General features: G+C 35.0%; 1 protein-coding gene across 13 annotated transcripts in view; it reads left to right on the top strand.

The window, feature by feature from the left end:
• The window catches only part of LCORL (ligand dependent nuclear receptor corepressor like), a 169735-nt gene that overhangs the window by 92264 nt on the left and 59092 nt on the right, over window positions 1–18379 (top strand). For all 13 annotated transcript variants that reach the window (XM_043438488.1, XM_043438480.1, XM_043438492.1 and 10 more), the window contains one exon: window positions 17615–17866. In XM_043438488.1, coding sequence (XP_043294423.1) covers window positions 17615–17866 — 252 coding nt within the window. The remainder of the gene's footprint in view (window positions 1–17614; window positions 17867–18379) is intronic.

Below are 18379 nucleotides of genomic sequence, written 5' to 3' on the forward strand. Positions count from 1 at the left end.
AAGATCTTAGTTAAGTCAAACAGACCTAAAGTTAATGAGAAGGAAGAAGATTTGAACAACATAGTAAGTTTGAATAAAGGACATGCTTAGAGCTCTGAACCCAACCATTACAAATTTATAAATGTTGTAAACATGTTTTTAAGTATACTCAAAAACTGACTGTATTCTGTACCATTAAGTTATCAGCAAGTAAAAACTGATATCATACAGGCCATATTTCTTGATACAGTTCAGTTAAGATAGTAATCAATAACAAAAAGATGTTTTAAATGAAGAAGTTTATGTGTATGGAAATATTCAAGATTTCTAAGAAATTTATGGGATAAAGAAGAAATCCTAATGATTGTCAGAATATATTTAGCACTAAATGGTGTTAAAAATACATTTTAAAACTTATCGGGCTTATAGAATTTAGTAGAAGGTAATTTATAGCCTTAAATTTTTGTTTTACTTAAGAAAAGGATTGGAATTTTAGTAAGTGAGCAAAGCATCTGACTGGAGGAGTTTTTTTTCCTAAGTTACCCTAAATAAGTAGGAGAAAGGCAAACAAAGAAGATTGAATAAAACTTGTGAAACAAAATGCAAAGATAAAATAGAGAAGATAGACAAAGTTAAAAGGTCCGTTTTGTTAAAAAAACAAAAAAAAGACTACTAAAATTAAAATGTCACAATATGCTGGTATCTGAAATTACATGTTCTAAAATTCTAGGGATTTGTGCTTCAAGGATATTGCTCATTTTTAGAGATTTTGTTTTAAAAAGATTTCATGCAATATTGTCTTTGATATTTTTCTCCTGATAGGGATTGTTAGCAAATAGCTACATTATGTAAAAATTACATAATTAGGCCATTACTCTTTGAGGACTATGTAATAGGCATTGGGTAAGTTCTGTCTATGTATTAGTTCATTTAATCCTGGAAGCAACTCCTTTAGAGAGTATGTGTAGAATCACTTTACAGAGAAAGAAATTAACAGTTTACAAAGTAACTTACACAATGCTATATAGCCTGTATTCAGCAGAGCTGGAATTTGATTCCAGGTATATCTTACTACAGTGATGTACTTCCAGTGATTCTTCTATATTGCCTTCCAGCAAATGGCAACCCACTCCAGTATTCTTGCCTGGGAAGTCTCAAGGACAGAGGAGCCTGGCAGGCTACAGTCCTTGGGGTCGCAGAGAGTCAGACATGACTTAGCAACTGAACTAAAAATACTGTTTTTATGGGATAAAAATATTTTAGGTTTGGTGGTTCTCCAAGTGTGATACATGGAACTGTTGGGTCTCTAAGACTCATTCATGCAATCTGCAAGGTCAGAACTTTAAGAAAAATGAAATTCTAAGATGTTATTTACCACTTTTGCTGTGTTGACATTTACACTAATGGTACAAAAGCAATGTTGGGGAAAATTCCTGGTACCCTAGTGTGAATCAAGCCAGGGACAAGAAACCATACCTAGTCGTCCTTGTGTTCTTCAACATCACACACACTGTGTTTGAAAAAAAAGGCCATTAAATTAAGACTGTCCTTGATGAAGGAATAAAATTGTTTTAATTTATGAAAATTTAACCTTTGGGTTAGACATTTAAAAAAATATTCTGTACAATTAAAGGTGAAGTACTCAAATATTTCTCTTGCATACCAAATTACATTGATTGTCTTGAAGACAAAAGGCTTGGTTCAGGGCCTTAACTCATAATGTTGACATAGCATTTATTAATGTCTGTGTACCAAATAATATAGCAACCACCTTCATAAAAGCAGAAACGAGAATATTCAGGGTAAAGGACAAACACTCAAAGAGTATTAACACGTCACTTTTAACTGGTAAAGTGGATCTAAAATAAGTAAGGATGTAAAAGACCTAAAATAATAGTAAATAATAGTTGTTATATATTAAATAATGGTGAATAGTAAATAATAGTTTATGGGTATAATTTGAACTCTGTCCTCAGATAATATTGTTTCTTCCTAAGTGTATCTGGAACATTCACAGAAAATTTATATACTATGTCATAAAGAAATCTGAGTGAGTTCATAAAGTAGAAACATTACAAAAATTATTTTTCATCATAATGCAGTAAAGACAGAAATGAATAATAGCAGCAAAAACCAGTCTTGTTCACCTACAATGTAAATATTGTTTTAAGGAGCTTTAGGATAAGGAAGGGGCATCCCTGGTAGCTCAGAGAGTAAGAATCTGCCTGCAATGCTGGAGACCTGTGTTCAAACCCTGGGTCGGCAGGACCTCCTGGAGAAGGAAGTGGCTACCCACTCCAGTATTCTTGCTTGGACAATTCCATGGACAGAGGAACCTGGTGGGCTACAGTCCATGAGGTTGCAAAGAGTCAGGACTGAACAACTAAGACTTTGATTTTTCAAGGTAAAGAATCCGCCTGACAATGCAGGAGACACAGGTTCGATCCCTGATCTGGGAGGATCCGACGTGCCATGGAGCAGCTAGGCCTGTATGCCACAACTATTGAGCCTGTGCTCTGGAGCCTGCAAGCCGCAACTGCTGAGCTTGTGTGCCACAACTACTGAAGCCTGAGTGCCCTAGAGCCCGTGCTCTGCAACAAGAGAAGCCACCACGGTGAGAAGCCCGCCCACCTCAACTGGAGAAAAGCCTGCTCAGCAACAAAGACCCAGCACAGCCAAACATAAATAAATAAAATTATTTTTAAAAAAACAAAAACTTTAATGTGAGAGGGAAGGAAAAGACAATAGGATCTCTTTAAAATACACTGATGATGAAAAAGCTACTTGTAGGAATCTAGGGGATGTAATTAAAATAGTGACTTTGAAAACCTTTGGCCTTTAATATTTTTATCAGTAAAAGATGAAAGAATGGGAAGTTGAATTCCCATCAAAAAAGCTAGGGAAAAAAATCACAAAGTGGGAATTCCTTGGCAGTCCAGTGGTTAGGGCTCCATGCTCCCACTGCAGGGAACTAAGATCCTGCAAGCTGCATGGTGCATCCCCCACCCCAAAAGAAAAATCACAAAGTAAATCAGAATAATGATCAAGGAAGGACATAATAAAGATGAAAGCAAAAATTATTAAGGTAGGGGACAAAAAAACATTGACTAAAAAATAAATAGAAGAAAAGTTTGTTCTTTAGAAAAGGCCACAGAATAGATAGGTACTAGTTATGGAACATAGAGTTTAGCTGATCTTAGAAAATTTGGTAAATTTTGGCAGGGTAGTAACAGGAGAGAGGTTAGTACAGAGGGGGAAAAGAGAGATACAAAAGACATGACAAGGGAGAAATAATCATTTAAGCAGAAGGTTTAAAAAGTCATAGATTCTGTTCTGTATAACTTAGGTGAGATGGATAATTAATAGGAAACTCCAGTTTACCAAAATTGTCTCTGAAAAACTAGAAGACTTAAATAGGCTTTTTTTTTTTTTTAAGAAATAGGAAAAAGTGTCAAGAACCCTCAACAAAAGCACTAACACAGAAAATTTAAAAGTTATATTTTACCAAATTTTCTAAGATCAGCTAATCTCTATGTTTCATGAAATTTTTCAGACCATAAAAATTTAAGGTCCCAAGGGAACCTCATACACTGTTGTTGGGGATGTAAATTGGCACAGCCACTATGGAGAACAGTATGGAGGTTCCTTAAAAAACTAAAAATAGAACTAGCATATGACACAAGAATTCCACCCAGGAATTTCTCCTGGGCATATACCTGGAGAAAACTATAATTCAAAAAGATCCATGTACCACACTGATGTTCATTGCAGCACTATTTACAATAACCAGGATATGGAAGCAACCTAAATGTCATCAGCAAAGGGACGGATAAAGATTTAGTTTAAGTCAAAGTGTTAGTCACTCAGTCATGTCCAACTCTTTGCGACCCATTGGTCTGCAGCCTGCCAGGTTCCTCTGTCCATGTAATTCTCCAGGCAAGAATACTGGAGTGGGTTGCCATTCCCTTCTCCAGGGGATCTTCCCAACCAGGAATTGAACCTGGGTCTCCTGCATTACAGGATTGTATGATTCTTTATCATCTGAGCCACCAGCGAATCTGATAAAGATGTAGTACATATACACAATGAAATACTACTCAGCAGTAAAAAAGAATGGAATAATGCCATTTGCAGAAACATGGATGGACCTACAGATTGTCATACTGAGTGAAGACACAGAAAGACAAATATATAATATTACTTACATGTGGAATCTAAATTTGAAAGGTACAAATGAATTTATTTACAAAACAGAAGTAGAGTCACAGATGTAGAAACAAATTTACGGTTAGCAGGGGATAAGGGCGGGGGAGGGGTACCTGGGAGATCAGGACTGACATAGGCACCGCTGGACTTCCCCGGGGGGCTCAGATGGTACAGAACCTGCCTGAGCACAGAGACCCAGGTCCAATCCCTGAGTCAGGAAGATCCCCTGGAAAAGGGAATGACTGCCCACTCTAGTATTCTTGCCTAGAGAATTCCATGGACAGAGGAGTCTAGCAGGCTGCTGTTCATGGGGTCGCAAAGAGTTGGACAGGACTGACTGTCACTTTCACTTTTTCATACACATTACTATATATAAAACAGATAACTAATAAGAACCTGTTGTATAGCATAGGGAACTCTACTCAGTACTCTGTAATGGCCTATATGGGAGAAGAATCTTTAAAAAATAAAAAAGAGTGGATGTATAAATACGTGTAACTGATTTATTTTGCTATACACCTGAAACCAACACAACACTGTAGATCAACCAAAGTTGAATTAATAGAATAATAGACAAAAGGCATGAGCAGAGTGTTATAAGACATTTAAAGGGCCCCTAAATTTGTACTAGAACAAGTTAAAATGATACTGAGTTACTATTTCTCTTGTGAGATTAACAAAAATTCAAAAGCCTGAGAGCACTCTGTTAAGGAACCTATGAGGAAACAGTCACTCATTAGTTGCAGTGGCAAGTACAAAACGATTTAGTCCCCACAAAGAGGTATTAGGTAATATCTATTAACAGTACATATGAATTTACCCTTTGATTCAATAATCCCACTTATAATTTTCCCAGTGGTACTTGTTTAGCATAATGAAAATAGAAATGCACAGTATTATTTATTGCAGCATTGTTTAGAACAGCAAAATATTAGAAATCACTTACATGCGTATACCCCAGAAACAGGGCTTCCCTCATAGCTCAGTTGGTAAAGAATCTGCGTGCAATGCAGGAGACCCTGGTTCGATTCCTGGGTGGGGAAGATCCACTGGAGAAGAGAAAGGTTACCCACTCCAGTATTCTGGCCTGGAGAATTCCATGGATTGTATAGTCCATGGGGTTGCAAAGAGTCAGACACGCCTCAGCAACTTTCACTCACTCGCTCACTCACGAAACAGGTTGACCATGTGGTAGAAACAATGGATTACCATGGAGCTGTAGAATAGAACGGGCTTCCCAGGTGGCACTAGTGGTAAAGAACCTGCCTACCAATGCAGGAGACGTAAGAGATGTGGATTCAGTCCTTGGTTTGGGAAGATCCCCTGGAGGATAGCATGGCACTTCATTCCAGTATTCTTGCCTGGAGAGAATCCCATAGACAGGGAGCCTGGTGGGCTACAGTCCATAGGGTCACAAAGAGTTGGATGGAAGTGAAGCTACCGAGCAGCAGCAGTAGTAGAATAGAATAAAGTGACCTAAATGGTCATCAACAGATGAATGAATAAAGAAGAGAGGGCATATATATGCAACAGAATACTAAGCCATAAAAAAGAATGAAAAATGCAGCAACATGGATGAACCTTAGAGGGTATTATGCTTATAAAATAAGTTAGAGAAAGACAAATGGTGCATATCATTTAAATGTGGCTTCTTAAAAATATAGAACTACTGAATATAGCAAAAGAAATGGACTCACAGATAGAGGCAAAACTAGTGATTATCAGTGGTGAGAGAGAAGGGGAGGAGCAAGATAGATTTAGAAGTATAAACTATTGTGGAAAATAGTTTAATATAGTTTTTACATAAACTTGTGGAAAATAAGCTACATGGATGTATGGTACAATACAGGGAATATGCCAGTAACTATAAATGGAATATAATTTTTAAAAATTGTGAATCACTTTTTTGCACATCTGAAACTTATTTAATATTGTATATGAATTATACTTCAGTAATTTTTTTTAAGACTATATGAACTGATAAGAATTAACTTGGTATGTATTTTTAAGTTAAAAAAAACAAGAGGAAAAAGGGCAAATATAGTATGTTATTAATGCAGAGTACATCATGTGAAATGCCAGGCTGGATGAAGCATGGCTGGAATCAAGATTGCCGGGAGAAATATCAATAACCTCAGATATGCAGATGACACCACTCTTATGGCAGAAAGCAAAGAGCAACTGAGGAGCTTCTTGATGAAAGTGAAAGGAGAGTGAAAAAGCTGGCTTAAAACTCTGCATTCAGGGAGGGAGGTTCAAAAGAGAGGGGATATATGTATACCTGTGGCTGATTCATGTTGAGCTTTGACAGAAAACAGCAAAATTCTATAAAGCAATTATCCTTAAATTAAAAACAAAAAACACCAAAAACTCAACATTCAAAAAACTAAGATTTTTTTCCCAGTCCTCTCACTTCATGGCAAATAGATGGGGAAACAATGGAAACAGTGAGAGACTTTATTTTGGGGGGCTCCAAAATCACTGCAGATGGTGACTGCAGCCATGAAATTAAGACATTTGCTCTTTGGAAGAAAAGCTATGACCAACCTAGACAGCATATTTAAAAAACAGAGGCATTACCTCCCCGACAAAGCCCATCTAGTCAAAGCTATGCTTTTTTCAGTAGTTATGTATGGTTGTGACAGTTGGACTGTTAAGAAGGCTGAGAGCCGAAGAATTGATGCTTTTGAACTGTTGTGTTGGAGAAGACTCTTGAGAGTCCCTTGGACTGCAAGGAGATCCAACCAGTCCATCCTAAAGGAAATCAGTCCTGAATATTCATTGGACGGGCTGATGCTGAAGCTGAAACTCCAATCCTTTGGCCAGCTGATGCGAAGAACTGACTCCTTGGAAAAGACCCAGATGCTGGGAAAGATTGAAAGCTGGAGGAGAAGGGGATGACAGAGGATGAGATGGTTGGATGAAATCACTGACTTGATGGACATGGGTTTGAGCAGGCTCTGGGAGTTGATGATGGACAGGGAAGCCTGGCGTGCTGCAGTCCATGGGGTCACAGAGAGTCAGATATGACTAACCGAGTGAACTAAAGTGAACTGAGTAATAATCTTTCAGACAGAAGAGGAAAGAATATTTGAGTATTTTCTTATTTTTATACAATAAACACAAAAGGATAAACTAGAAACTGAAGAAATTTGGTTACTTTGGGAGTTGTGGAAAACAAGTGAACCTTTTTTGAGACTTGTATAGTTTTGAGTTTTGAGACATGTTAATTTTGCGCATTTTTTAAAAATAAAATCAACAAGGATGTGATTGGGTAAAACAAACAAAAAAGTAAATGAACCTAACTGTATTTCATATTGATAATACAGGAAAAATTAACTCAGATAACTAATATAGTACTCTGTGTTCTCAGTGGGATATATTTTAAGGCTAAACATTTTTCAGTCATTATATCACTGTAGTAATTTTGTGAGTTTTTACTGTTAAAGGGAATAAAAATATGGAACGGGGAAAAACTCCATGGTTATAGAGGTAATAATATGAACTAATGATTTAAATGTATATATATTTTAGCATTTATTAACTTTGCCTACTATAAAATTCTAGAAGCAGTGACAGAACAGTAGCAGTGACCACCCTTATGCAAGTCCCTACAACAAGTAGGCTTCCTTGCTAGCTCAGTTGGCTAAGAATCTGCCTGCAAGGCAGGAGACCCCTGTTTGGTCCTGGGTCGGGAAGATCCACTGGAGAGGAAACAGGCTACTCAGTCCAGTAGCCAAGAACTTCAGTTCTTGGCCTTCCCTTGTGGTTCAGCTGGTAAAGAATCTGCCTGCAATGTGGGAGACTGGGTTTGATCCCTGGGTTGGGAAGATCCCCTGGAGAAGGGAAGGGCTATCCACTCCAGTATTCTGGCCTGGAGAATTCCATGGATTATGTAGTCACAAAGAGTCAGGCACAACTAAGTGACTTTTACTTTCACCACAAGTAGCAAATATAGGACATTTGGCATATTGGTTGATTCCAAGTCAGGGAGAGGAAAAGTAGAAAGCAGACAAGGAACATTTTTATATGCGAAAAAAAAAAGGAAGTCCTCAAGATACATCAAAAGTATATAAGGACCAGTATGAAGGACTTTCCATTGGCCAGATTGGGAATCATTTGTGCATTAAAATGAATAATTAAGTCCTAGATAACATATTAGATAATAAGAAACAATCTTTTCTTTTTCATTGTGATAAAAAGAAACAAAAACAAAAAAGGTGTGGGGGTCACAGAAGGCATTTCTTTTTTTTCTTTTTTAAGAATGCTACAGAAAAGTAGAGAGTGAATAGTGGACTTGAAATAATTGCTGGTTTGTAACCACTAGTATACCAGTTGGTTCTGGCAGAGATTACCGATTGATACAAAAACAATTAAGCAAATACAGGATTGTTGGGAAAGAGGATAATTATCATACATTAAAGTATTACTCCATAGATTACTAATTACAAAGGAGAAAAAATAACTCTACAGTGGAAATATTTGTTGGATAACCACCTTAAAGCTGATGATCTACATTACTAATGCTGGGATGAACTCATATGATACATTAAGGAGGCATACCATCTGTGTACTGTTCCTGTCAAAAATGATTAACCTGAACTGAAATCTTAATGGAGCTAATCCAAACTTTAGGACAATACTACAAGATAAATGACATCTTAAGGTTTATTTTTTCTTAAAAAAGAAAAACAGGGAAAAAGACTAGGGAGACATGACAGTCAAATACAATATGGAACCCTAGATTGCAACCTGAGGTTGGGGAAGAAAAAGCTGTAAAGGAGATAAGGGGGAGAGTTGGGGACAATATTGTTTGTGTTAATATTTTTGAAAGGGATGATGGAAATATAGTTATGTATCATAATGTTGTTGTTGTTTATTACTCAGAGTTAAAGCTTCATGGTGTCTACAGGTTTCAGATCCTTCACCCATAAATAACTTGTGTGTGTGAGTGTGTATGTAAATCAAATGAAACAAAATGTCAGTAGTTGAATCCATAGAGGTAAAATTTTGTGGAAGTACATTGTATTCTTCATTCAACTTTTCTATAGATTGAAATTTTTAAAAATAAAGTAACTGGAGAATAATAAAAGGCAAGGGCAAGAACTGTACACCGTCAGTAGTGCTATAAGACTTCCCTTCCCTTCCCTTTCATTATATCATTTTCAGATCTAATAGGATATTTGTCATTAAGTGATATCAATGTATGTTAGAGCTCTTCATATTATATAAAGTGCTATATCAGTGTTAATTGTTGTTAATACATATCAAACATAGATGGGAAATGGAGATGGAGAAGGAGAAGATAACAAAAACCATCATCTTGGCCTTTAAAATTTTTGTTGAATTAGTGACCAACATTTTCCTCATTGACAGTCTCCTAATTGAGACAACCTACACAGATATTCTTAGATTGATCCTAAGAGCAGCTCTCTCTCTTGGTAAATAATAGCATTATATGTTACCTATCAGTGTAGAAGAATACTTAACAAAGGAGTGAATACAAGGAAGCTGGAATCAGTTGGTTCTGGTGATTCACGTGTCTCCCATATGTAAAATATACTCACCTCTGACCAAGACTTCCAAAAGTCTTACTATATATAGTATCATCTCAAAAATCATGCTCTTGTTATCTAACTCAGTTTAGATACAAATGAAGTTCCTTGGGTGTAGTCCCTTTGGTATAGTTTCTCTGGATCTGTAGACCTTTAAAAGTGAAAAGACAAATTACTTGCACATACACACCCAACATACAGTGTTAGGACAGGCATAGGATAACCACTGTAAACACTCCTGTTTGAAATGGAGAAATCAGGTGCACACAGGGATCACTGTTACATAGCAATTCTGAAATCCACCTGGGCAAGTATTGAAAGTTATTTGATTAGATCTTAAGGAATAATTCTTTATGGCTCTTGAATCTGCCCTTTAGGCTCGAAGTTCCACTGTAATTTATCCTTTTTTCCTATTTTTCTTTTTTTTTAATTCAGATATAATTTGCATTCTATAAAATTTACTTTTTAAAGTATAAAATTCAGTGGTTTCTAATATACTCATTCACAAAGTTTTTTGACCATTACCACTATCTGATTGTAGAATATATTCTTCATCCTTAAAAAACCCATTATTAGATTAGCACTCATTCCTCATCATTCTCCTACTCTTCTCCAGGCTCTGACAATCACTAATCTAATAAGATTTCTATCTTTCTAGATTTGCCTGTTTTAAACATTTCATATAAATGCAGTTGTACTATCCGCAACCTTCATTTAGCATGCTTTTGAGGTTCATTTTTCTGGTAACATGTCTTTGTTTCCTTTTATGACTGAATAATACTCTATTGTATAAATATACTACATTTTATTTATATATTCACCAGCTGATGTTCATTTGGGTTGTTTCTACTTTTTGGTTGTTATGAATAATGCTGCTGTGAACATTCATACACATTTTTGACCGAACGTGTTTTCAGTTTTCTTGGTTCTATACCTGGGGGTGGAATTTGCTGGGTCATGGTAATCATTTGTTTACATTTTTTAATGTGTTATCAAGGACTTCCCTCGTAGCTCAGTTGGTAAAGAATCTGCCTGCAACACAGGAGATCTGGGTTCGATCCCTGGGTCGGGAAGATACCCTGGAGAAGGAAATGACAACCCACTCCAGTATTCTTGCCTGGAAAATCCCATGGACAGAGGACCTGGTGGGCTACAGTCCATGGGATTGCAACACGACTTAGTGACTAAACCACCACCACCAATGTGTTATCAAAGTGTATTTTCCAAAAGACTGCACCATTTTGCATTCCCACCCGTGGTGTATGAGAACTCAAATTTCTTCACATCCTCAGTTGCTCTTGTTATCTGCATTTATTATAATTCTTCTAGGTGTGAAGTAATATCTCATTCTGGTTTTGATTTGCATTTCCCTAAAGACTAATAATGTGCTTTAGGGAAATGTATCTTGTCATGTGCTTACTGGTCATTAGTAATATCTTATTTGGAGAAATGCCTGCTCAAATCATTTTCTCTTTATTTGGGCATTTGTTTCTTTATTGTTGGGTTATAAAAGTTCTTTATATACTTGGAGAGTAGGCCCTTAACAGACATGTGATTTGTAAATATTTACTCCTGTTCTATGGAGTGTATTCACTTACTGATAATTTCCTTTGAAGTACAAAAGTTTTAAATTTTAATGAAGTTGTTTATATCTGTTTTTTCTTTCATTGCTTGTGTTTTAGTGTCAGATCTAAGGAGTCACTGATTTAATCTAAGGTCTTTATACTTTATACTTATGTTTATAAGTAAATTTATATTTATGTTTTCTTTCAGATTTTTATAGTTTTAGGTCCTATATTTAGATCATTAATCAGTTTTGGGGTTAATTATGAGGTAGAGGTCCAGCTTCATTATTTTACATATAAATATCTAGTTGTCCTAAGCAAAATTTATTGAAAAGACAATTATTTTCTTCCTTGAATTTTCTTGGTACTCTTAACAAAAATAGATTAAGATATGTGTTCTTCCCATGAGTGCTGAGATTGTGTCTATTTTGTTCATTTTGAATTCCTGGAAAATAGCTTAGTTCCTGGCATATAATAAGTTCTTAGGTATTTTGTGGAATGAATTATTGTTGTAGATCTACTTCGTTTCTTTTAGGAAAATAGCTTGGAAGAAGGCAAGCCTGGGAGGAAGGAATGGAGGGAAAAAAAAATTTTTTTTTAATAAATTAAGGGTTTATCTTGGGGCTCAGTTCTGCTCTGTTGATCTATATGTCTGTCCTTAGGCCATTAACACCTAGGCTTGATTATTACACTTTTTAATAAGTTTTGATATCAGGAATTGCTAATCTTCTAATTTAGTTCTTTTTCAAGATTGTTTTGGCTATTCTGGATTCCTTGCATTTCGATATGAATTTTAGAATCAGCTTGTCAGTTTCTAAAAAATGCCAGCTAGGGCTTTGATAGAGATTGTGTTAAATTTGTTGATCAATTTGGGGAATATTATCATGTTAACAATATTAAATCTTCCAGTTCATGAACACAGGATGTATTTCTGTTTATTTAGGTTGTCTTTATGCTTTGTCAGCCTTATTTTTCTTCTTTGTAATATGTTGTAAATGGAATTATTTTCCTAATTATTTTGTTTTGGAATTGCTTAGTGCCTTTGTATAGAAGTAAAATTGATTTTTGTATATTGACATGGCATCCTATAACCTTGCTGAACTTAACTAGTTCTAAAATTTTGTGTGTGTGGATTCCTTAGAAATTCCTATATACAACATTGCATTATCTATAAAGAGAGTTTTACTTCTAATTTTTCAATCCAAATGGCCTTTACCTCCTTTTCTTGCCTAATTGCACTGGGTAGAACCTCCAGCACATGTTGAATAGAAATGGTGAGGGTATATGTCCTTTTCTTGTTCTGATATTTTTAGGGAAACTTTCAATGTTTCACTATTAAGTATGATGTTATCTGTAGATTTTTCATAGATGCCCTTTTTTAGATTGAGGAAATTTCCTTCTGTTCCTAGTTTGTTCAGTGTTTTTATCATAAAAAGGTTATAACGTGCTTTTCTGCATCTGTGGAGATTATGATGTGCCTTTTGTCCTTTCTTAATGTGTCATATTACGTTGCTTGACTGGTTTTTATATGTTAAACTAACCTTGCGTCTTGAGGATAAATCCCACTTGGTGTTGATGTATAATCCTTTCTATTGTGTGTTGCTAGGTTCTGTTTGATAGGAGAGTTGACCCTCAAACATGTGGTAAACAGAGCCTGACCCTTTGTACAGCCAAAAATTCATGTATGACTTACTGTCAGCCCTTTGAATTTGCAGTTCCGCATCCACTAAGATTCAGCCAACCACAAATTGTGTAGTACTGTAGTATTTGCTGTTGAAAAAAAATCCATATATTCGGATTCTTTACCAGCTGAGCTACGAGGAAAGCCCCAACAACATAGCTCAAAACCATGTTGCTTCAGGGTTAGCTGGATTTTTTGTCTATTCATAATGGATAATTTTCATTTGATTTGGTAGTTTTCTTTTTGTGTGGGTTCTTTGTCTGGTTTTGGTATCAGGCTAACGCTGCCCTCATAGGATGGGTTGGGAAGTGTTCTTTCCTCATCTCTCTTTTTGGAGTTTGTGAAGGATTAGTTTTAATTCTTCTTTAAATGTCTAATAGAATTCACCAGTAAATCTTATCTGTTCCTGGGCTTTTATTTCGGACAAGAGTTTTGGCTACTAATTCAGTCTCTTTACTTTTACGTCTGTTCAAGTTTTTTATTACTTCTTGAGTGAGTTTGATAGTTTTTGTCTTTCTAGGAATTTGGCCTTTTCATCTAGGATATCTCATTTGTTGATGTGTAGCTTTTTTTTCTGTAGTATTTCTTTATTACTTTTTGTGTTTCTTTAATGTTAAGGTGATATCTCTTCCTTCTTTCTAATTTTACAAACTTAAATCTTTATTTTTATTCTTAGTGTTTTAAATCTCAAAAAATCAATTTTTGGTTTTATTGATCTTCTCTTTATCTTACCTTGTCTTGCCTTTCCATTCTCCTATTTAATATTTTCTGCTCTAACTTTTTATTTATTTCTTCCTCTATGCTTTCCTTTGAGTTTAATTTTCAAATCATTTTCTCTTAAGGAGGACTAGGTTGAGGTGAATTTTTTTATATATATGTTTATTGCTGTAAGTTGCTCTCTAATCACTGTTTCAGCTTCATCCATACCTTTTGGTATGTTGTTTTTCTTTTCAGTCATTTGGGAGTTGATTGGTGTTGAGCATCTTTTTCCATATTCGGTCATTCTGCTGTTTGCAGGACACTTCAGTTCCTCTCCTTGTGAGCCCCCTCAGTGCCACTCACAGTACAGCTTTCTCCAGAGTGAGTGATGAGAGAGCGAGAGGACAGAATAGAAGGGGCTGAGAGTGAACATCGATGTTCAGAGTGTCCAGGATAGAAGCCATACTCTCTTATAACCTAATCTTGGAAGTGACGTACACTTTTGCAGTATATTATTTTAATCTCACATTTCACCCTTCATACAATGTGGAAGGGACTATGCAACACTGGAGACCAGGAGGTAGAAGTGGGAATCATTAAGGACCATCTTGAAACTGGCTACCACAAAGAACTTGTTAAATTCTTGAATTTGCTAAATTTAAAAAATAAAGAGACGGGGCAAAAATAAATTATTTCTGTCTTCTTGGGGGCATACCATTTCCGTGTGGCAAAATATTTTCTCTTCTAACCCAGTGTTTACTAGTTGCCTGACCTTTGAAACTATTTGAGTATGTATCCCTGACCAAGATCTTTAGTTAATTCATTTTTTTGTAATTGTGACCACTTGTGCAAGAAATCTAGAAGGCTCACTAACTAATTAGCAACTGAGGAGCATTTTCTTTATCTCTTTATCTTTTTAAATCTTATTTGTTTTTTGCTGTTTGCCAAGTCTTTTGGTTTACACATAGATGTATTCCCAATATAAACAAGCAAAAACTGAGTAGATGAATAACTGAGCTCTAAATTCAACTCTAAAGTGTAGCTCTAGTCATATGAGATGAATGTGATTGTATTCCTGTCCCTTTTTTATAAATTTAATCATTTTGAATTTACAAAGTGACATTAGCCAGTAAATTAAGGTCAGTTAACCGAAATACATAGAAGTAAATCCAGTATCTCCTTTTAACACATAATGCAAAGCAAGATTAGGTTTGAAAAATGACAGAGAAACAGTTTGCTGAACACCTCCAAGGATTCCTGAAGGAAGTCATCAAGAAATAGTATTAATTATGAATCCTTCTGTGTAACAGAAATCTCTTGCTTTGATATAAATCAGTTTAGTTAGGTTACATATGCTAATACTGTCTATTCGGATCAGAATATTTCACATGGGCTTAGAAATTATGTCCTTTGTATTTTCCAAGCTAGTTAATAATTTACATATTAACCTAGTTAATGTGTTTACTTAGTTGACATTTTATGATTTAAATAAAATATAACTGCTCAGCCTGAATCTGTTTCTCTTGTTATGTTCACTGAAATCTAAGTTAACAGTGTAGTTAATATCAGTTATTAAAATGCCAAGTATAAGAACTCAGTATTTTATCTACAATCTCATACAATCTTAAAATATCCTGTGAGCAAGCTCTATTGTGGTTTCCAAAGTTCTGTTATTTCCATTTTATGAACAGAGAAACTAAAATATGGAGGGATGTGTAACTACCCTAAATTTATAAAGATGGCTAAGATTTCAATCTGTCAGTCTTTTTTCATTAAAATTTAGTTGATGTACAATATTATTTTAGTTTCAGGTATACTGTGGGATGATTTGACATACATGATGAAATGATCACCACAATAAATTTAGTAACAGTCTGTCCTCATACAAAGTTATTTCAATATCATGGACCATATACCTTGTATTATATATTCTTTCTTATATGTGGAACTTAAGAAACAAAGCAAAGTAAAACAGACTCATAGTTACAGAGAACAAATAAGTGGTTGCCAGAGGAGAGGAGGGTGTTGGGGGATGAATAAGTGAAGAGGGGGAGATTAAGAGGTACAAACCTCCAGTTTTAAAATAAATAAGCCATGGGGATATAATATATACAACTGACCCTTGAACAACATGGGAGTTTGGAGCACTGACCCTCTGTGTACTCTTAACTTTATAGTGGGCCCTTCGTATTTGGGGTTCCACATCTACAGATTGAACCAACTATGGACTGTGTAGTACTGTAGTATATATTTACTGAAAAAAAATTCCTGTCTATGTGCACTTCTACAGTTCAAACACATGTTGTTCAAGGGTCAAGTGTATAGGCAAGTCTTTCTTTCTAGTACTCTAGCACAACTAGTGCCTCTCTTCCCCACTGGGTTCTAAACAAAGAATAAATATGAGGATTAAATATTACTTTTTTTTATAGGCCCATAGTCCCTCCTCAGATGTTTTTTTCAGAATTCAAAATTGTTTTGAAAGAGCTAATATTAAGGAGATGTTTATTGTGTAACATCTCTAGCAGATCCAAAAAAGTACCCTGTGATCAAATATATTGATACTTCTGCAAGACCATAAACAGATTGATGTTGGTTTAGATTGCATTTTGCTAATCAGATATGCTCGTGGTCATGGTGGAAGTTGTTTGTTGCCTTTTCTCACCTTTATAAAAATAGTTGCTGGTTGGAGGATTTGCCTTCAGATCTCTTAGGCACTCCAACTAAGACAACATAAACCTTCAGTCAGACAGCTCGGGGTCAAGGCAGGTCTGTTCACACAACACTGATTTGTCTGGGTAAGAGTTGTGGTGGTAATGAGCAGAGAATTAATATCTCTAGAAGTAGGCCCACTTCTGAAGAGGAAGCACAGAGCCTAACCAGATACGCTTAGTCATCCTTCCCATTTCACCAGTCATTCTACCTCTGAAGGAGCAGGGTAAATAAAAGGATTGGGGTGAAACCAGTAGTGTGTCTGTGGAAAAACCACCACCACTACCACCCAATATCAGAACTCTGCTTTACTTTATTATATACTGTGTTTATAAATTTATTTATTCCACACTTCTTACTATAAAATCATTTAGTTGTACTTCTTGTACAGTTTTCAAGCAGAATTGTATATGACTACTTACCTTTATTTTGGTTATAGCTGACCAACATGTTTTGGGATCAAGGACTGATTAAGACTCTCGATAATGGTATTGCTGTTTCTATAGGGGAATCTTAGTAGATGAGTGCTGAAATATTTAGGAGTGAAATGCCATAATTTTGCAATTTACTTTTCAGTAGTTCTACAAACCAGAAAGTAAAAAGAAGGTAAATGTGGTAGCATACTGACAATTCTTGAATCTTGGTTGAGGCTGGCTATCTGTGTCATTGTAGTGTTAATTTTTTCTTTATGATTGAAATTTCTTGATATGAAAAGTTGAGAAAGAAAAAATCCTTGATAACATTCAGGCTCTATACGAAGTGCATATTTGACAAGATTAATGGTAATAAACAGTTAACAGAGTTTAGATGTTTTCTTTAATAGTTATAGTGTGTACCTACTCTATTGTATTAAAAATTGCTTGATTACTTATATATACAATTTATGTTCACATACTAAGTTTTAATATCTTTTAGAATTCATTTTAATTAAAACTAAAAATAAGCTGTCTCCTTTTATGTCTAGTTCTTTATATTTTAATGTGGGACCAAAAATGTTTGTTTTCAAGAAATAATTAAATAAATGAGCCAAGTTTGGAGTTGATATATTCTCATAATACTAATTAAATCTACAAGGTTTTTGTTGCTAAGTTCCAGATACCATTCGCAATTATGGACTTCCTCTGAGACTTCTGAAATAATTAATTTGTAGTTAAAATAAATTTAAACATTGGTATTTTGTATTCTCTTTTTAATTTGTATTATATTTATTTCTTCCCTAGATCTTCCTCAGAACTGTGATCCTAACATTCCCCTAGTTGCTCAGGAATTAATGAAAAAGATGATACGTCAGTTTGCAATTGAGTATATTTCAAAAAGTGGTAAAATTCAAGAGAATAGAAATGGTTCAATTGGACCAAGTCTGATATGTAAAAGTATCCAAATGAATCAAGCAGAAAACTCCCTTCAGGAAGAGCAGGAAGGCCCCTTAGACCTCACTGTGAATCGAATGCAAGAACAAAATACTCAGCAAGGTAAGATTTGTGTGTGTGTATGTGATGTATGATTTTATGTTTTAATATTCTTAAGTATATATATATGTATGTATATATAACCATATATTCACAGAGAAATTTAAAAGTAATATTACTTGAAATTAGTCTGTAACATGGACTAGAGAGAAATGCTACATTAGAACTTTTGTATTACATTTGACTTTGTTTATAAAAGGAGAAGTGAAAGTTTCTGTACCCTCTTTTCACAATAAAGTGTATGGTGAGAGAATCCTAACAAGCAACCTAAAAGGAAAGTATATAAATAAAAAGATGTATATGATAAAAATGTATTTTTATAATGTACAGCTGAGAATATTCATTAAGCAGTTTTGCTGTTCAGTTTTTTACACTTAGGTCAAAAATAAAAAATTGGTGGATAATAGTCAATTGTTTATGATGTCACTAGGGAAAGAGAAAAGGTAATACCTTGATAAACATAATGTAAATAATTATATAGAGAGATACATTTTTCATAAGCATGAATGATGAAGC

This window comes from Cervus canadensis, chromosome 19 (assembly GCF_019320065.1).
Source record: "Cervus canadensis isolate Bull #8, Minnesota chromosome 19, ASM1932006v1, whole genome shotgun sequence".
Taxonomy (NCBI): domain Eukaryota; kingdom Metazoa; phylum Chordata; class Mammalia; order Artiodactyla; family Cervidae; genus Cervus; species Cervus canadensis.